General features: G+C 41.9%; 1 protein-coding gene across 1 annotated transcript in view; it reads left to right on the forward strand.

Moving 5' to 3' along the window:
• The window catches only part of cyp26b1 (cytochrome P450, family 26, subfamily b, polypeptide 1), a gene marked incomplete at both ends in the record, with an annotated part of 34,252 nt that overhangs the window by 960 nt on the left and 11,876 nt on the right, over positions 1-21,416 (forward strand). The window contains one exon of the mRNA XM_079257357.1: positions 17,718-17,942. Within this exon, the coding sequence (XP_079113483.1) occupies positions 17,718-17,942 (225 nt within the window). The remainder of the gene's footprint in view (positions 1-17,717; positions 17,943-21,416) is intronic.

Below are 21,416 nucleotides of genomic sequence, written 5' to 3' on the forward strand. Positions count from 1 at the left end.
CTCATCAGATACGGCGGCAGCTGGTGGCGGAGGGTGTCTGAGAGCCAGATAAGTGCATTTAGGCGATGAGGAATTCCGCCTGGCTGAAGAGGTTTACAGAGGAAACCTGTGGGAGTTAAAGAGTTAAAGTGCGCTCCACGGATCCTCTCTGCTCCCGCGCCTTGGCTGAATGTCCCAAATTTCCCAGCAAGCTCAAGATATAGTTCAATTAGCTGAGATTCCACCTCTGGCCAGTTGTTTGACAGACTGTACAGCTGCAGGAGTGGAAAGCCCTCGCGGCATGCATGCCAGTGATGTCTGCAGCAGCCAGAAATGTTATGACGCTTCAGATTTTGTCTGATCTGAAACCAGCTCGTCTCAATGATCTGAATAATGCACGCGCACAAACCTGTGCGTGAGAATCTGGACGTGATCTTTATGTTTGCGCTCAAACTATATGAAAATATGAGATTGATCAGCTCAGTGTTGTAGTTTGACCCCAACATGCCGCACGTGAGTCTCACTGTAAGCAGCGCACTGAGGGCTCCCGCAGGAGCACGCGCACTGAAAGGGCTGGAAGCTGCGAGAGAGTTCAGGAAAAAGAGAACTGGAGGAGTGGGAGGGGGGGGGGGCAAAGTGGGGCTCGACGAGGGGGCACGTTGGCTGCGTGTGAGACTTGAACTTGCGATGCTCCTCTAGTTTACATCTACCACCGCGCGAGACGCGTTCCCGGAATGCAACTGAGGACCACGGCCACGTTTATGGGGTGGGTGGGGGTCAGTAGGGAGGAGGAGGCTGAGCGTGTCTGTACTTATGAGGACCAAATGTCCCCGAAAGTGGAGTGAAAGGTGTGGAAGACGCTGGAAAGCCAGCAGAGTTGTTGGCTGCTCCTGTTGCTTTTCCACTGACTTGATCTGGAGGAGACCTTGACCTCATCTCCAAGTGAAGTTTAAGAAGTTAATGCTGTCGGTGACATGCCTCATAAATCTTGTTAAACTGTGCATAAGACAGATGCAAAGGGACAGATGTGCCATGCTGCTGCTTTTTCAGGCTGATGTGATCCGTCCCTTTAGCCTGGATGCTGCTCAGCTACTCTGCTGCTTGGTGCTGCTGATAGTGGAGGCAACATGACACACCTGTAGATGAATCTCTGAATGGAGGTGTGGAAGGTGGTTTATAATTAGGAAACAAATTGACAGGTGTAGAGAACAAGAAAAAAAGCGTTGTTGTAGTTTGCTTCATTTCAGTATGGAGTAAGAAGTGAAACATGGATATACTCAAATAAAGGTGCAGAATCTTATAAAACATCTACATTATATTCTCCTAAATAAGCTTAGAAAGTCGACAACCAGATTCAGAACATAAAGACATACTCTCATACCAAATCTGACCCGTTTCTGAGCTCCAAATGTTTTTTAGTTGTTTAGTTGTACAGCAAGTGTTCACCACCAGGGGTGCCAGAGCAAGCATACCGCTCACATTGTAGGAATATTTATGAAAATAACTAATTAGCTTATTGTTAATGACAAACTCATCTATCCTCCGTGTCTAAAAATCCTGAGATCACAGATTGTTGACGCAACTTTCACTCATTTTGAGTGATTGAGTGTGTTGAAAGTGACAAATACGTCTGCCGCAGACAGGCTGTGTTCTTTGGAAGGCTGCACATTTCTCACCCTCAGTTGTCGTCATGGCAACATATGAATACATAACAGAGTTGATGTCATAAGTTGGTTTATTTAGATGCCATATGGTACCACTGCTTGCTATGGAGGTTGTTGTTGTGTTGGACTGGGATTGGGTTTAGCCGCTAATATTCCAACTCGGTCTGTTCCTCCTCCACATAACCAAATGCTAAATGAATGGATGACAATGAAAGACATATTTATAAATCGGATATAGCGCCATACGTACGCCACTGCATAGGTTCATTAAATTCCTCCCAATCAGACCAATCTTTTCTCGAGCTCGCAATCTTTGGCCAAACAAGTCTAAAAGCAGCTACCAGTCGTAGCAAGCAGAGTTCACGGGAGCGAAAGTCCTACCACGATGGCGACCTTTATCCCAGCATACAAAACACGACATACAAAAAAGTTCCCTGCAAGAAGGGGAGGCAGGGTTGGTGGTAATGCTAGCTAGCTTGAAGCAACTTTTTTTTCCTCTTAAAATCAAACATTACTGTTACATAATGTTGCGTTATTTGGTTTGCACTCCTGCTAAGCTGCTGCTTCGTCTGTTTGGTTAAGATGATTGGTTAGAGGCACGATTAGTTACAAATGTGTGTTATAGTCAAAAGGTTATTATCTGGTACGTGCACAGCTGTTAACTTCTATATGTAAACGTAGAAATGGAGGTAACAGAACGCAGATGAAGTGTTGGACTAGTTGACCATTTTGGCCACTAGAGGGCAGAAGCAACAAGGCGTGAGCATAACCGAGACATATTAATGCATTTTAAATTACGCAGCTATGAAGTTTAAACTGACCACAGAGGGAATTTAAGTCCAAAATCTCAACTCTTTCAGCTTTGACTTTTAGTTTTCATACTCCACCCTCCATAATCGGCTTGTTTTGGCTGCCAATAGCAACACTTTCAGAACAGCGACACAGAAACAGAATAGCTTAGTTGTACACTGGGCAGCAAAACACTGAGCAGGAAAAATTCCTCCTGTGTGTTCGTTTACACACAAGAGCCACTTATATCCTAACGAGTCTTTTCGGTGAAAGGCGCACCAATTCTTTTTTGGATACAAACCAACTTGTCTGTGAATATTCCATTTTCTGTACTTTCATCCTCTTTTGTTCAATCTCAGCGCCTCAGATCAAGTCCTTAAGTCCTTCCTGTAGATCTCCTGCATAAACTTTAAGGAGTTTAAATGTGTGTATAGGATAAATGCATACAGTATCTTTCCCCTCAACATTCAAACAGAGCAGCATATTTCTGTGACGGATGCATTTTAAAGCGATCTGTGCTTAGAAATGGTGTTACGGCCGCGCTGCCAGAGACCTGTCTGCTCTCATTAGGAGCCTGAGCTTTCTGGGGGGATGGTGCCAAGCAGCAGTGCTACTGAGCGAGGACACACACAGACATACAGGGGCGAAGAATCAGTTACCCACATGCTGCAGACATAAACATAATGTACTATGTGGGTGCTTTTTCCTCACATTAAATACAGATTTCTTTGAAAAAAAAATAAAAAAAATAAAATAAGGGTTTGATGCTCAAATTTGGTTTTCATCTTGAAGTTGCAGTTTCGTGTTTATAAATTTAAGAAAATATTTCAATGATATTTACCACCAAGGCAAAAATGGACCGTTCCCCATGTGAAATACATCAGATTTAATACTAAAACTTCTTAAATAGTTAAAGCAACTACCAGAATAGACACATGCAGAATTGTTTTAGATAACGCAGCACATTTTCTGCGTCATGAATCCTGTATACCTTTAACAAAATGATTGTAGTTACCTCTGGCTGCCACCGGGGGTCAACAAAGTGCAAACCTCTTGGATGTTCAAATGAAAATTTCAGGTTTAAATTCTCGCGATTTTAACATAATTTTCTGAGACGTTTGCCCAATAAAGCTGCCAAAACTTCTACATGGTCTTCCTCTGCAAACGACAAAGCATTACGTTTTCCTTTTTAAAAAAAAAAAAAAAAAAAAAAAAAGATTCAAGACCGACACGCATACACAAATGTTTGCCGATTTTATTCCTAACAAAGCAAGATATTCGCTTTTCATGACTGAGTTTTGCTCATTTTGATCCTGATGTTAAAGAAAAAGAGAAAAAGAAGAAGAAATAAAGATGGCGGTGCAGACAAGCTGAACCAAATCTGGGTCAGATGACCGGAAATGAATGAATTACAAACTATACAGTGTGTTTTCCTGTGATTTATCTTTGCTAACACGACCAGAGCAAATTCACACACAGCTGATTTCTATATGGAAAGTGCAAATATTATCAGCTGCATAAATTCTTTCTTTCTTTCTTTCTTTCTCTCACACACACACACACACACACACACACACACACACACACACACACACACACACACACACACACACACACACACACTAATGTATTATCCTTGTGTCCGCCAGCCTGCCTTCCCGTCTGTCTGTTTTACAGTGATGAAGTGTAAATGATGGTGGGCAGAGTAATAACAATCCTGCAGACCAAACACACTCATCATAGAAAGTGATGACAGTTCTCCATCAGTCCTTCCTCCTCTTCCTCTTCGTCTTCTGCACCTGTCCTGTTGTCTCATGGTGCCTTTAAATGCTGCATTTCTTTTGCTTTAACTGCAACTGGTTTGCATTTTCATTTCTATTGTTTTGAAATACCTGAAAATGATTGATTTCTGCTCGTTATCTCTGCGACATACATGGTTTATAAAGAGTTCGGTCCAACAGTCATGTCAACCCAGTGGGTAAAAAAAAGGAACAAACACAGTGAAACCCAGCTGGAGACATGTGGAAATGTTTCTACAGCCCAGCACTCATTTTCTAAAGTGTGAAAACAACATTGTTTAACACGGTTTTGGACTCAGTTTGGAACCAGCTGCATCTGCAGGATCTAAGGAAGATTTATCAATTTTTCAATGTTAAAGACTTAATTTAAAGATGAACACTTGACGGGAAGTTTGGTGGTGACGGCCTCCGTTAGGGTTGTGGGATCTGCTCTCTTTTCTCACACAGCAACAAGACTAGAAGTGAAGAAGTCGCAGCTATTTCCTCTGCGAAGACAGTCCCTTTAAGCTCTTTGTTTGCAGCAGGATTGTGCCTTTAACCAGCTCAGACAGAGGGGGGATTGTGAGGCCTGGTGGCTTCATCTATCGTAGGTTCCATTACTGCGGTCCAGCCCGCTGTGTGCTGCATAGCTGCGGTTACACAGTCCTGAACACACACTCAAACACACAAGCCAGAAATGGAAAGACTTTGAGTGTATGTGCATGGAGTCGTATGCAGTGGTGTGGTGATGTAGCAAACAGCTACGGAGAGAGAAAGTCTTTGTTTCTTCAGGAGTGGCAGCGAACTGGCTGTTTTCTGGGTGACAGATGCACAGTTCATTGAGCGGACACGGGGGGCAGCCCTTCGGGTGTGTGTGGGGTGCAAATGTTAACATTCAAAGCAGGACCCTTGAACCTCCGAGGACGCTTCTTCGTGAATCCTGCAAACCTTTGAGCTCCTCATCTTTCAACTCCCTCAGTCTTTTACCGCTTTTATCCGCGTGTTGATGAAATCTGCTAACGAACCAACCAACTAGTCAAACGTAAATATTACCTTTCATTTCATGTTCTCCCTTTTGCTTTACCTTTATTTTTTAGTCGTATTGCGCTTTATTTTTTTCTACTACAGTCTGTTAAATCAATTTTCTTTCCACCTTTTCCACCTGCATCAATCTATTTTCCCATCTCATTAGTAATACTAAAACAAATTTGTCCACCAGATCGCAAGTCTTTTGCAGTAAAAAAAAAAAAAAAGTGCCCAAAAGACATGAACTGCATGTTTAAATGCTTCTTATATATTTTACATCTAGCCAACTATCCTTTCTGTCCTCCTCCTCTCGTAGATTAGCAGGAAGTACTGGCAGCGGTCTTCCTTGCCCCTTCATTCACCCCAAGAACACACTGCTCCCTCCTTCAGCACTCTTGTCCTGGGCAGAGTATAGAGCCCAGTGTTAATCTCCTCTTCTGTGTGTGTGTGTGTGTGTGTGTGTGTGTGTGTGTGTGTGTGTGTGTGTGAGAGTGTGTGTGAAAGAATGGTTGTACTTTTACTGGTTATGAACTTTGTGTGTAAAAGCTTGAAGGATAAAGCTGGTATCATTCTGTCTTTTGCTCTTTGTCCACAAACTGACCACAATGCCCATGAAGAAGTCCAAACCAACACGTTGGTACGCTTTGACTTCAATAATTTAATGTGTGACGCTCCTTTCCGAAACTTTTAATGAAACAAGGAGAATCACACGTGCAGTTCAACAAGATCTGGAGCCAAAGAAGCAAGAAATGAACTACTCTAAGTTGCAGCTTCATCCACACTTTGTGGTCCAGATAGTATTTCAGACTGACCAGACAGCTGATATTAACAACCAGTTTCATAAACATGAAGATTAATGTCAGGCATGTTGGGCTCAACAGTTTTCAGTGTTTTTTTTTTTTGTTTGTTTGTTTTACACTCTAAACAGAAATAAAATCACAATGCATTTCATTAAAATGCCGCTTTCCTCCCAGTCTCGGCTTCTCGGTTAGTTTATTAGTATCAACATACCTGGTTTAGGTTAGAAAATCATGTTTTGCTTTAAAAAGAGACTCTTGCAGCATATACCACTATTAGAAGTTCAAAATTTCCCACCTATCTGCGTGTTTGAAAGACTAAGGGATACTGATTAAAAATGGCATTAATTTCCGCATCTAATATCAACGTAAAAATCACAATTTGTTTAATTTTCACCCTTTTTTTGTTCGGGGAAAAAGGGCAGCGAAGTCTGATGTAAATCAGCTGTAAGAAGTTTAAACTTGACTTTTTTTCTCCAATAATAATCTTCGTAAGCGATACAGATTCAAAGCAGAAGAAATGTCTTATAAACAAAAACAGTGACAAAGGGAAAATGTTTATTTACAAATTCAGATTTCAGTCATGCAGAAAATCTAAAAATTTGTTTTATCCTAATATAAGCGAAGTGTGTTTTTTATTAAGAAACAAATATATTACAGAATAAATCCAATTATCTGAGCAAAATTTATTTTAATTTGGCTAAAAACTAAACTAATAAACAAAATCCTCTCTAAGGGCCATGCCTACACAAAAAATATTTTTTTTAGCTCAGTCTTACACTTCGTTAAATTCACGAAGTCTACAAGCTCTGACGTGCGGGGCGTTTCGCTAGCAACTAACAGCAGGAATTTAATCATCAACTCAATTGTAAATTTAACATATCGACTTACATTCATCCACTTCTGCCTTCCTTTCTTGCCATTTTTCCTCCATTACATCAAAGCGCTCCTTCAGGCCGAAGTCGGCGATGTGATCGGCGCGTTTTTATTTCGAGGGAAAAGTTAAATGATGCATCAAATAACACGGTTTCAGGCGTAAGTAGTTAAAGAAAACTGATGAGGGTTGCTGCCAATCATTTCTGAGTTGAATTAAAATTTTGACCATGTAGCAAAGAAAGAGGGCTTGAAGAGCTGAGCTCGTAGCAAACTCCTCTACAGACGGCAAAATCGGCTGGAAGTTGCTTAATAAGGGATAATAAGTGAAGTATTCCAGTTTAACACTGTGTCTGTATTCGTTTGTAGCGGGGTATGTCTGTCTGTGTGTGTGTGTGTGTGTGTGTGTCGGGGTATTAGCTGGGGTCCTGGGGTTAGCGCTTAGAGAGTTTTGAACAACCATAATCTCCCTTTCTATAATGTCCCTGGGTCAGGGGCCAGCCCTCCCTCCCCCTCCGTCTCTCCTGCTCCTTCTATTCTCCGTGTTTTCTGGCTGAACTATCCGAAGCCTTTCTTCTTTAATCCGTCCTTTCTGAAACAAGCACCCATCCCATCTCTCCGCCTCCTCTGCCACGCTCTGCGCTCGCTTTCTCTGCCTTCATTTTTGGCTCTCGGCTCGTTCGCACCTTCTCCTCCTCCCCACCTCCTTTCCCCCCTACACTCTCCTCGGTTTCCTCCCTTCGCTCCTTTCTCTCATCCCACCCGTCTTATTCCTCCTCTCTCTCCTCCTCCCTCTGCATCTCCCTGATGTGGTGGCGTGACCGCAAAGGGACGGGCTTCATTGTCAAGTGGAGGACCTATCGCACCATTGAAAAGCACAATCACACACACACATAAAAGGCCTCACACTGGTTCCTTGGTATCTCTGGCACCGGCTGAATGATTGACAGCTGAAAGGAGAGAAGGAATTCCCTCACAGCCTTTGACCTCGTTTCCTCTCGTTCTCCTTCGCGGCTCTTGCTGCTTTTTCACTTCTCGTTTTTAACCTTTATTTTAGGTGTAACCGTGGAGATTTCTGACACCACCTTTGTGTATCTGGATCTACCTGTCAGTCAAACAGCGTGGGCAGAACTCTGCTGGTTTCGCCTTTTATTCTTCCAGTTCACATCCTGTAATTTATGTGCTTTTCTTCTCAGCCTGTTGACAGTACTTTCTATTGGTTAGGACTCACCTGCTGCATTGTGGTCGCCATAACGACAGTAAAGAACGACCTCGCCTTTTGGATGTTTGCTTGACTTTCGCGTCCGTAACGAGACAAAGCAGTCAACAGTTTGAATCTCGCCCTTTTTTATTTTTCATCTGTCAAAACTGAAATCAAAAACTGAAAACAAAATGAGCTTAATTCACACGTTCGCATTCAAGGAAACAAAACAACTAAAAAGAAAAAGTCTCTTTTAAAGTGCTGCAAATTAATCAATCAGTAACTTAAAATTTCTACACAGATAATAAGAGTCTTAACGGTTTATGAGCATTTTACAGGATAAACGTGCATCTAAGAGTCAGATTTAATCATTTTACTGTCGTCTCTAAGCTTCATTGGTTTTCTACGTCTCATTTCAGAATGCTCAGAATGAAACGAGAACATGTCGGGCACCAAACCTGCTGAATTCGCGGATCTTTTTTGTCACCGCATGAAACGTTTCCACTGAGTTTAATACAAGTCTTATCATTTAAAAGGCATGATGCCTTTTCTTCTTAAGTTTTACACTATATTTTTCCTTCCCGTACTGCATGATGATCTCCACCTCATGTTTAACCTTCACTATCTAACCAATCAGGTAACCTTCACCCTAACCAGGCAACAGGCAGCAGCCAATCAGAGGCGAAAGAGGGGCGGGGATTCAGGATCACTTCATAATAAGCTTATGAGAGTTTAAAACAAACTAAACAAACTTTACATTGCCTTTGTTTGATTCTGAAGGTCATTTATTTTTTGTTTAGGCATAATTTTAAGACAAACAGGAGTATTTTAAAGACTTTTAGGACACTGAAAAGTTTTTGGTGTGAATATTTTTGTTGTTTTTCTGTTTTTTACCGTCTTATCGAAAGGAAATTTACAAAACCAAAACAGTCAAAAGGTTCATTTTGGGTGATGTTTCATTTTCCCATTACTTTACTGTATCTCTGTACGCACACACACATCACCCGTTTCTTTTCTTATAATGAACGACTGCAGGGCAGAGATTTGAGTCTTTTTACCTGATGTTTCCCATCATGCCGTTTCTTTTCCCAAGGAAAAACTCTTCTCTGCTCCCTCCTACCATCAGCTTTATATTTCTACTTTATAAACACCCCAAAAACACACTCTCTCTCCCACCCCTCACACACACAACCTTGCCCATCGAGTGCTGTGTGTGTGTGTGTGTGTGTGTGTGTGAATTGATCTGAGTAAACATAATTAGCTGTGTTTTTTGTCTTGCTCTAATAAAAGAGTCATTTGTTGGACATTTCCACTGCGCTACAAAGACGACATTTATAAGCCCCGGCCCAGGTTCGCCCCCAGGCCAACCCCAACAGAACAGACGGGGGTATTTTTAGCACGCCTGGCAGGTTAGCTAGCTGTGCTTGGACAGTGTGTGTGTTTGATAGAGGAGTGTGTGTGTGTTTGTGTAGACAGAACAAGAGAAACAAGGAAATTTTATGAGATTTTCTGTGATCACGATGGCGCTTGTCAGAAACTTTGAGCAGAGGTGAGTGGGCAAATGTGAGCTAAAGTGCTTGTGTGTGAGCGTGTGTGTGTGTGTGTGTGTATACATGGCGTGCATGGAAACTCTTCATAGAAACACCCCTTTCTCCCCCTTTATTGAGGTTCTTGTAAAATATCTGATAAATATCTGTTTTAAAAAAAGTATAAAAGAGACTCTGTGGAGGCTGACATCGCTGCTTACAAGAGCGACCCTGTCCAGACAGAAACACACACACACACACACACACACACACACACACACACACACACACACACACACACACACACACACACACACGCAAACTTAAAAAACACTGCACTTCTGGGACGTTCTTTTACTTGGTTATTAAAGGCATTTCCAAATGCTAGTAGAGTGTACAAAACCTTTAACCCTGACAGAAACAAGATTTTACTCTTATTCTAACCTTGGTTTAACCACGCCTCGGGGTGCAGTTTGAAGCGGCGTTGCTGCTCTCTGCCCGACGACGACGATGCTTTTACTCGCAGCTTAAAGCGAATGGAGCGCTCAGGGAAACTGAAATGAAACACTTTCCATCAAAGTTAAGAAAATGTAATTTTTTTTGTTTCTTTTTGAAAGAGGAAAACTGATTTGTAGCGACTCCTGTTAACGGAGGAGGAAAAAGTTCGGATTTGTTTAATTGCTTTTGTAAAATCAAAATAGTTTTGGATTTAAAAGGCAAGGCAAGTTTATTTGTATAGCACCTTTCATGTACAAGACAATTCAAAGTGCTTTACATTAAATTTAAAAGCATTACAGAAAAAAAAAAGTATAAAAGAAAATAGAAAAAAAACCCATCAAAACGTAGGCAGGCAAATTATGTGGCACCTATGTTCTTTCTTCTTATTCGCTCATTGTATTCAGTGCTGTGTTAAATGGTGAAAGTTGTCAACTGCAGTTTAGTAAAAAATGCAGCAAATGCTTCTGATCTGACAGTTTCAGGTAGAGGAAATATAGTGAATCAAATATAAGCAAAGATAGTAATAATAGTGTTAAAAGATAAAACTTTGGGATTCTGACGGTTTCCTGAGAAATCATGAAAAGTTGAGGTGCATTATCCCTGACTTCTGAGATGTCATTGCATTTATTATCTTCCCTGTAATGGCAAACTTCATGAAAACAAAACTAAAGAAAAAAGTAGTGAAAATGGAATCCCAGTGTCCGGTCTGCATCAAGTTCACCACGTTTTAAAGGTTTGGAGGTGTGTGAAAGGAGATGAGAGTCCAGATGCAGCGATAATCAGTTCTAGCAAATGAAAATATTAATTTTCCTCCTGTCATGCTCTTGTTAGCCTGAAGAACCTTTTTAAATTTTACTCAGATAACTTCTACTACTATATTTATTCTATATTTAATACAGTTTGTCTATTGAAACAAAAGGTAGACTATACAAGAATACTTTAGCTTTTAGCTGCGCTGGCGGATCAGAGTAAGCACAGTACTGCTAACTGTATTCTAGCTCGCAGCTACTTAGTGTTGCAGGAATAAATTGCCAGGATTTCATACAAATCGGGGTGAAAATAATTAAATAATTAAAAAAAAACCAAAACAAAACAGCAAATTAAATAAAAACTCACGTAACTCATGAAAAAAGTGTGTTCAGCAGCCGAAACTGTTCAAGTGAAATTCACGCCTACAGCTGCTGACTGCTCGGAGCTTTAAAAAGAAAAGAGGTGGTGCACACAAAATGTTTTGTGGCTCCAAAGCCAGTTTGTACTCGTCTTAGTTGCTAGGCAACATGTCCACAAGAAAGGAAAAGAAAAAAGAAAAAAAAGAGGCTTTAAAACTTTGTGCCTGCCATCATCAAGAGAAAGCTCTTTATGGTTTTCAGCTCGCATCAGAGTCGGCTTCCTGTGACCTCGGTGGGAAAATCAACCGTAATGTTGTGGCGGCAATTTTGGTTTTGGTTTTTTTTTTTTCTTTTCTTTTTTCTTCCAAAAACGAAGCGAGTGTTTACAGCGAGGATGCCTTCGCTTCACTCAAGTTAGGAGGGAAATTGTGTTTCAGACTGCGCAATCAGTGTGAAGCTGTGACGCCGGCGTCTCCATGGCGACAGCTGTGAGCGAGACTGCATGCGGTTACGTACGTGTTCTCCTGCAAGAGAACAGTGGCGTCATTACATCACAACTTTCCATGCTTGCTCTGTGTGTGAATGTGTGTGTGAATGTGTGTGTGAATGTGTGTGTGTGTGTGTGTGTGAGAGAGAATGTGTGTGTGTGCTTTGCCAGATTTGGGAAGGGTAAAGGGGGGTGTGTACACTTCTCACCTTTTAAGCTAAATGTCATCCAGACCACACCCCTGGCACACACACACTCACAATTTTCTTTTTCTTTTTCTTGTTGTGCGCTTTTTTTTCCCGTTTTCCTTAAGAGAATATGACAAAATGTGTGTGTTCATAAAAAGAAAACAGACAGCGATGGAAAGAGAAAATGCATGAAGAAATACGTATGCACAAGTCACACACACACACACACACACACACACACAGAAAAAAAGTGCACAATTCACTCCAATCTTATGCTGTATCTTGGAGTGTGAAAGGGAGCCTTGTCTGGCTGCCTGAGGAACTCCCTTTGAATTGGACTGTGTGTGCGTGTGTGTGTGTGTGTGTGTGTGTGTCTGCAGGCCTGCCAGCCAGACATACTAAACCACTCTACATCCATGTGGCAGCAAAATGTAGCTTGGAAAACAACCCCACTCTAACACACACACACCCTGAGGGCTTTAGAGGCCAGCCGGCAACCTGGTGTGTGTCTGTGTTAATGTGTGTGTGTGTGCATGCCACAGTAAAAAGAGGAAGTGTACAGGAGCTGTGAAAACAGCTCAGGTCAACAGTTTGTACCCAGAGAGGAACGGCAACAGAAATCTGCGACGGGGAGGGAATGGGGCGTCCCAAATCAAACATAGCGGCACTGAAACCGACCGTCAGCGAACGCATCGTTCCTGCGGAACTGATGCTGTGCCTCCATCATAAACCAGAAGCCAGACAGTTTTATAGAAAAACCCGGTGTAAACATATGGTGTAAATAAAATTTTGTCAACACCTCACAAAGAGGTCTTAACATCTGAAGGAGCTTAAGTACTGTAACAAACACAGGCACAGAGATGGGGGGGTGGGAGCGCTGGTCAGAATGCTAATTAGCTGCATTTTTCATCTATAAAAGCTGTCTGGTGATCAGAGATTTCAAAGCGACATGAAACGACTAACAGAGCTGCAGGGAGGCTGAAGCATCTGTGATCAATTTAACCCATGCAGAGAAAGACGTGAGGTGCGTCGCAGGAAGGTGAGAAACAGCCGAGGGAACACAAATGAGTTGGCAAGAAGGCGGATTTGTCATCTCGGCACTAAAGTCGATCATCAGTTGCGGTTTCACAGGTGCTTTGTGCCACGCTGGTTGAGTCGCAACATGTTTTTGTGTAAATAAAGCCGAAGAAAGGATGAATGACAAAAGAAGCGCTTTGATACGTTGCCAAAGTGCCAGTAGTTGTCACAAAGTCACAGCTTTTTATTATTACATGAAGGCCTCGCTACTTGTGGATCCAAACATTGGATATAGACAACGGTTTTAGAGAGCTGGATGCGCCAACACAAAGGTTATATCAAGTAAAACTAGCGGAATTGACAAAAACAGACTTTAACAAGGCTATCAAACGTTTAAATAAAGTGTCTGTTCACTGGTGGCTTTATTGATTATGGTGAGTTTCCATTATTTATGCCGATATGACAGTGCAACATAAACAGGCGATTTATTTCAACTTTCAACTTTATTTATACAGCGTCAAATCACAGCAATGCCATCTCAAGACGCTTTACAGACAGAAAAAAACACATTGAAAGCCAATTCATAATAGCCTATATAAGGAAACCTCCCATCCTGAGCAAACACACTGGCGACAGTGGGAAGGAAAAAACTCCCTTTTAACAGGAAGGAAACCTCCGGCAGAACCGGCTCTAAAGCGTACCCTTTAATGTGCTGAAAAACCCCAGGTAGAGCCCATTTATTAAACGTCTAAACTGCTTGGTGGAGTTGGAGACATCCGACTTTTCAGTGTGGACGCTGCTTAATTGTCAATGATGGAACTTGAAGCTAAAGCATAGACTGTGTATAAAGGGATGGACGTAGCCTCTGTGACGTCACCCATAGGTTTCTGAAGAGCTGAATTGAAGCTTGGTTGGCGGTTTCTACCGTCGCCATCACGTTGGCTGCGTCATGCGCGTCGTCTCGCCCGGAACATACAAATATGGGCAAAGAGGTGGAGTTGAGAGGGGAGCCATGAGCGTCATGGTGGATGATTGACATCGAGCTAAGTCTGAGCTTTCTGTAGCTAACCTGGTGATAACAGGAGATAACTAGCTAACGGAGGTAAGCGGGCTAAAGCTAAGTAATGTTGTTAACTGGCTAAAAACCGCGGTTGTTCTACGTTCTTCTTACTTGAAGCCGGAGATTGGTACCTGTCAATCAAAAGGACATGCCCCTAAATATGCCGAACTTCAAGATTAAATTACTTTTAAATGGGCGAGTTAGAAAAAATTCACTCCCCCCACAGTTGTCATGAAGGTAAACCTGACCTATAAACCTAAAATGGATTTTTGAACCAGGCAGTAAACACATTTATTTCTGCTGTGAAGTTGGTTTTTTTAACATGGGAGTCTATGGGGATTTGCTCTGTTTTGCAGCCCCTAGTGGATGAAGGGGGAACTGCAGTTTTATGCACTTCCGCATAGGCTTCACTTTTTACCGCTGGAGGTTGCCACTTGAGCTAAAGCCTCTTTTTTAAGAGTTTCTGCAACTTAAAGTCTTTAAATTCAAACACCGAAGTGCTTCCACTGGAGGAGAGAGGAGGAGAAAGGAGAAAACATCCAGGTTGAAATCAATGAAACATGATGAAGAGGACGACTGTCAGGACACACTCCTGAACGCACCACCGCCAAAGGACTGGACACCACTCGGCATTGGATGACAGCTGCACGAAAAGATCCTGGAAAAAATGTGAGAGGAAAGCAGAACCGTCCTCGATCTACGATCAGAAGTTTTTAGATTATATTCCGGTGGAGATGTTCCGTCTGTCCTGCTGTCTGCGCGATGGGAAAAGCAGGCCTGCTAGCTGCTCACAAACCAGACATCTCCCAGAAATCTCATCCAAACAACAGATTCTGCAGACATCTAATGTGTTGAAGCGACAAATGTCTAGCCTAAAGCTGTCTAAAATGTAGCCATGGCGACCTGTCCGGCGGGTTCAGGTTTCACGTTCAGAGCAGGATGCCGTTTTAAGAGGAGGATGCAGCATGACGCCACGCTGCAGGGTCTCATCCCCTATCAGCAGGGTTGTTGGTGTTGAGCAATGACACGTGAAAAACACAGAATGCATCATCTTGACACACAACAGGACTTGGCGTGTTGCTCATTTTCTGTCTCCAGAGACCAGGCTGGGACTGGCGAGCAGAAGAGCTGCGTTGTGGTGATTTCTGTCTTTGCAGGTTTAAATGGTCAACAGTGTCATTTGTGACTCCTCCAGCCTTAGGAAGGTTAAAACTGAAGCGGTGAAACACTAAACTCCTGGTTTCTTGGTTGATAAATTCATCCAGAGGGATGAGTGAGCAGGTACTCGGCGTAGGACCTAAACACCTCCTCATTTTTAACAGTTCTTGGAGACTAAAGCAGAATTTGGTCCAGATTTTATTGAATGTATCAAGGCTACGCTGCAGGACTCTGAGCCACAAATTACACCGTAAACCTGAATGGAGGAGGCGAGGCTGCGCGAGCTCACACATGAACACAAACTGAAAGCGCCGCTGCTGCCAGAGGTGTGTCCCAAGCAGGAAACAAACTAGCCGCTAGAATTAGACGCCAATTTCAGCATTTGTTTCCCAGTAGGGAGAGGTACAGAGGCTCTTTATGCCGATTCCAGCCTGAAACGTTTCAGGTAATCTTTTCCTTTTTTAAGAAAAGAGCCCAAACGCGTAAAGAGAAGAAATGAGCTCTGCAACAGCCTCATACTGCTTTTTCTCTCACACGTATGTTTACATGTATTACTGCTGTGTGTGTGTGTGTGTGTGTGTGTGTGTGTGTGTGTGTGTGTGTGTGTGTGTGCATTTCTCAGACTTGCACATATCTCTTTCCCCTCGAGTAAACTGGGGTCAAACCAGTTAGTGTTGTCACGGCAATTTGCAGACGGGCCTCTGTGTGTTTGCTTTGCATGTTTTTTCTTTACTTTTTTTGTGAATTATATGAATCTGGAGTGTGTGTTTGCGAAGCGAGTGTGTATAGAGCTGAACATGCCTGTGCGTGACAGTGTGTTTTTACAGTATGTGTGAATACTTGCATGTGAATGTTAGATACATATTGCTGTGTATGTACTGTATGTAACATGATAATCTGCCCTCTAGTTACATTATGTTGCATGATTTACATTATATGTACACACACACACACATTGAGTTAAACAAGCCATTGATAGATCTGGGGTCGGCACCCTCTCGCTCTGCCATGACCTGCTCACTAGAGGTCAGAGTCAAAGCTGCACTCGGGTCAGCTTGCTAACTGACTCCAGCTCTGGTCCCTCTGGGTTTTACAAACAACCAGGCTGTTGAAAATGTAGGACAGAGGCCCAAAACGGGTTGTGTGGCTCCACAAAATGGGTGAAAACATTTTATTTTTTATCTGCAACAACAAATATTTGAAGTAATTTTTAGTTCAGAAGCAGTTAAATATGCATCTTTGTGGTATGTTCTCCTGTGTAAAGCTGAAAATGTCAAGATTGTTGTGCTTTTTTGTTTGTTTTTATTGGAGCTGCATCAAGGATTTATCCACCATGACATCTTCCAGGGACACCAACATTGTGACACAGAGATCAGCTGAATTACTTTGTCCAAAATGAGCAAAGCAGACACAGATTATGTAGCTGCCAGATTAGGAAACAAGACACCGGACAGTTTTGTATCGAGACGGTTCATTTAAATAGAGAGGAAAGATTAGCTAGACACAAATAAAGTGATAAAATTTAAACACATTGATGTTTTGATATTAAAAAAAAAAAAAAAAATCACTGGAAACAGCTGAAAAATATTCAAGTAATAAATGAGGCGACACATGGAAAATGGACACGCTGACAGCTTCATTCAGCTCCACCTCCATGAGAAATTTCATTCACTGTACTTAAATCCTGAGCTGAACATGTTTGGCGAACCTTTAACCTCAACTATTACTCACAGGTCGATGTAAAAGCTGATCTCAGAACATGTCCTGAAGGCAACTTAAATCAGTTTTCATTGCATTATCCTTGTGTATACAAGCTTCTCTAACATCTGCAGCATGCATCCATCACTGGATACCTTCTCTTTTGCTCTGCAAGCTTTCAATATGTGGGGGACTGACCAGAAACAGTCTGTTTGGGCCTCAAACCGCAGAAAAAAAGACATACTTAGTGAGACTTTTTAGAGGTGAAGATCAAAGCAAAGTAAACGCATGTATGAAACGCAGCTTTGCTCGCTTGTGGAAGATGTTTGGGATGAAAAGAGGATAATGATGACAGCATGAAAAAAGGCAGAAGACCGACAGAATAAGTTATTTATTCAGAGGGAATGTGCTCATGTTTGATGCCATTTTTCTTAATGTGAACTCATATTTTATGTTGTTTCGTTAGAATATCGACAAACTGGTTGTGTGTGTGTGTTGGAAGCGGAGACGACTCCTCCATCAGCAGGAGCAGAAAAGTGCTGCTCTGATGACAGCGATGCAGGGTGGAGTGTTTGGGGATTTCCTCTAAATAACGCCGTCTCACACCTTCTACTGTAAATAGTCGCTGTAAAGGGAAAATCCATCTTCCAGGGAAATTTACACAATTTCCTAAACTACATCCTCTTTTCAGATCCACTCGTCTTCTTCTGCTTTGTTTTCAGCTTCTGTCTTAAAGAAAGTGTGATTTATGGGAAATAATATCAGAAAATGACTGAAGCGGCAATAAAGATGATGCAATTTTATAAATAATGATGCTTTTTGTCTGGATGAAGACAGACTGATCATGTTCCTCCTCTCTATCTGTCCAGGGTTCAGGCTTCCACGCATCGAGGCGGCAGAAATATGGGAACGTGTTTAAGACCCACCTCCTGGGCCGTCCCGTGATTCGGGTGACGGGTGCCGAAAACGTGCGCAAGGTGCTGATGGGCGAGCACACACTGGTGACGGTGGACTGGCCTCAGAGCACCGCCATGCTGCTGGGACCAAACTCGCTGGCCAACAGCATCGGAGACATCCACCGTAAGAGGAGAAAGGTCAGGACACACACACACACACACACACACACACACTGAACTGAGACATAAGAAGGGGAGGAAAGACTAAGCCGAACTGTGCTTATGTACAACTTTACGCATGTCCTGAGAAGACAGACATATTAGTATTAAACACAATTTATTCTGTAGAATAAATCACACAAATGCAAAAAAAAAAAAAAATTACGGTGCACAGATGCAGCGTTACGCCGTCCACATGGTCCGGAAGGACAGTAACTACAAACCAAAGGATACAGTTCTGTCAGCTATGCAGGACTATGTGCTTAAAAAACAAAAAAATAAAAAAACAGGCCTTTTATTTGTCTACTTAAAATAATCAGCCAATGAATGTGAAAAACGCAGCAACACAGATCAGTCGTCGCTCGCTGCGGCATCAACACAACGGCAATTACTGATAGACCTAAAGAAATCTTTTATGAGAACTACTTTTAGACTGAAAAGAGTCATAAATCTTACATAAAATCCTATAATTTTTCTCCAATTTACTGCTGAAAATAAAATAAAATAATAATGTAAAAAGAAATCCCATCAATCAGAATGACTAACAGAAAAACCAGTGAAATGGTGGAAAGGAAATGTCATGGATGTACTGTTTAAAAGTCAGTTACTGGAACTGGTCAAAAAGCTTGATCCGATCCAACAGATAACAGAAAAATGTTATATTTTACTTACACACGCTCCACTTCTCACACACACACACACACACACACACACACACACACACACACACACACACACACACACACACACACACACACACACACACACACACACACACACACACACACACACACACACACATAAATAAAAAGACAAAGGATCTATAATGTCGCTCATGAAGAGGAATATACTGGGAGTCCTTCTCCGTTAGATCTGGCCTAAATCTCCGCTCAGGATTGGTTTGAGAAAAAAAAAAGTTATTAATTTAATTTATTCATAGTTTTATTTCAACGGTAAATAAAAGAAAAATGATATATAAGTAGTTTAACATAATCCAACAAAGAAATCTGGAACAGATTTTAGAAAACTATTTTGGCCAAGAAAACATCAGTTTGTGCATCTTAACACTAAATACTAGACAGGCTGCAACAAGGCAGAGTTATCGTGGTAAAATTCAGACTCACAACTCAGAAATATGTGAAATCTATGTTGAATTGAATTGTTGGTGTGTTAAAAATCGCAAGCCAGCATTACAGAAGCAATACGTTTGACAGTGGTGAGCCGGCGGGGATGATGTAAATGCTCCTGCACTTGTTAAAAACAGAATAAACCGTTTTTTCTTTTAAAGTCATGTCAGGTTACAGAAATGGTTTTAAAAGCTTGACTAACCAGCAGTGTTTTTCCTTCCAGTTTGTGCCATCTTTAGGCAGCTTTAAATGGGACTGAAGACAGCCGTTAAGGCTCCAAAATGGACTCAGACAGATGTTTGTGCTATAAACTTCCCATAAAATGTTTTAATTTACAAAAGGGTTAATAACAATGATTAGACTACTATTTTCACAGTCTCATTAGCTCTGTAATAGACATACAGCTGATCAAACCAGTTGTTGGGTATTGTTTTAACTAGCTGCTTCATCCAGATTCTTTATTAGAGAAAAAACAACAAAAAAACAACAACAAAAAAAAAAAAAAAAAACCGGAGCTCAACTTGGTTAAAAGTCTTGTATCAGCCCAACATCGTCCTATCTTGTCTCAAAGTGCAGACTTTTATCGGTCTGTGCATGTCCACCGCAGCCGACACATAATTTGAACAGATTATGTGCAGCCACGTAACGCTCTGTTAAAGAGCTTGTTTTATGTATTTCTGTGGGAACATGCAGCAATTACCCAAATCAAGCCTTAAAAAGGACACACACTCTCTCCTCATATAATTACATTGTAACTACAGTCACGACACAAAGGATGTCAAAGAGCTTCGTATTCAGAGGCTCAACTGTCACGTACACATCAAACATGCTAAATATCTATAATAAATATAATAGATTTACAGTTTTCATGCTCTGAATTAAAGGCGCACACACACACACACACACACACATAACGAATGTAAAGCAATCCTGTAGACTCGGTCTTATCAGCATCCTTCTGGCTACTGAAGCGTGAGAACGACCTTCCCATCACTCCGTCCTCCGCTCCACTCGTCTACATCAGGAGACGACCCTCGATTCTTTGTTTTTCCTTTTTACAGTCTGCTTCATTTCTCTCATGTCACCCTCTCTCTTTCTCCTGCTTCCTCCCTCTTGTCTGAGCCAGGATCATTTCAGGTAATCAGCCACTTACCTCTCCCTCCTATTATCCCTGGGTCACATACCTTCCTCTCGCTCACACACACACACACACACCAGATGCAGGAACACACACACACACAACACACAAGTCACAGATAAACACACAAAGGATCAGAAGAATAAGCAGAGTCTGCTGTGTTTTCCGGTAAATCAGTCTCTCATTTTCTCTCTGCAGGGCGGGGGAGGGCAGGTGGGGTGGGGGCTTTAGAGGCGGGGTCAGGTTTCGCTGCCGCGGTGCCTGTGGACGGCGAGGGGTCGGCTGGGTCTAATCTGAGCTCTGATCCCCTCTCCTCTCCCTGGAGACCCCCGCACTAACCTCATGTAATGACCCCTGATTAGGAAGGCTGCCTCCGACACGGAACAAAGAGGGGCTTTCTGTGGGGGCCCGACGCACACACAATATGTAAAAGCATGTGTGCACACACACCTGAACGTAAAAAGCCAGATGCAGAGATGGATGCGAGGTCAGTAAAGTTGTTTATAGCGTTATCTCTCCTTAAATCCTTAGTGAACTGAACCGTATTTAAATACGCTGCGACGTGTGCGTGGAAGCGGCGAGACCCCCTGAATCTTTATAGTGTTTTCAGTAAGTAAATAATTAATTAGAGGTCAATAAGTCTGGTTGCAAATTTTTAACATTTCTGCTCCTGTTTGACCTTTACACTAAAAAAATTCTTACTTTTTTTTTTTGCTTAAGCTTCTGATGCTTTGAAATGGTTTTTATAATTTCTTTATTGATTGTGTATAAAGTCATTTTAGACAATAGCTTCTCCAAGAAAAACTTAAAGCATCCCGGAGTGTAATAAATTAACCGTTTGATTATTGATATGGATTGACATTCGGATGACTCGCGTGCTTTATGGCAGCATCTCCTACATTGAAGAGATGTTTCTTTATAATCTGCCAGAAAAATATGGAAAAAGATGTAGCAGTTAATCATAACATGCAAACATAAATGGAAACACAGGATATATAATGGAAATGAAGAGTTTACACTATTTTAACGAGGTTGAATGTCAGCATGTTAAACATCTGGACGTTGCTCTGTTCTCTGCTGAGATGATCCCATACTGCTTCTGGGCTCCACAAGTTTTGCTGTTCAGTCTAGTTCTTGTGTCATCAGGCATACCTCGACATTTTCTTCTTGCTTCTCTACGTTCGAAAT

The sequence above is a fragment of the Telmatherina bonti genome (assembly GCF_933228915.1).
Source record: "Telmatherina bonti genome assembly, chromosome: 18".
Taxonomy (NCBI): Eukaryota; Metazoa; Chordata; class Actinopteri; order Atheriniformes; family Telmatherinidae; genus Telmatherina; species Telmatherina bonti.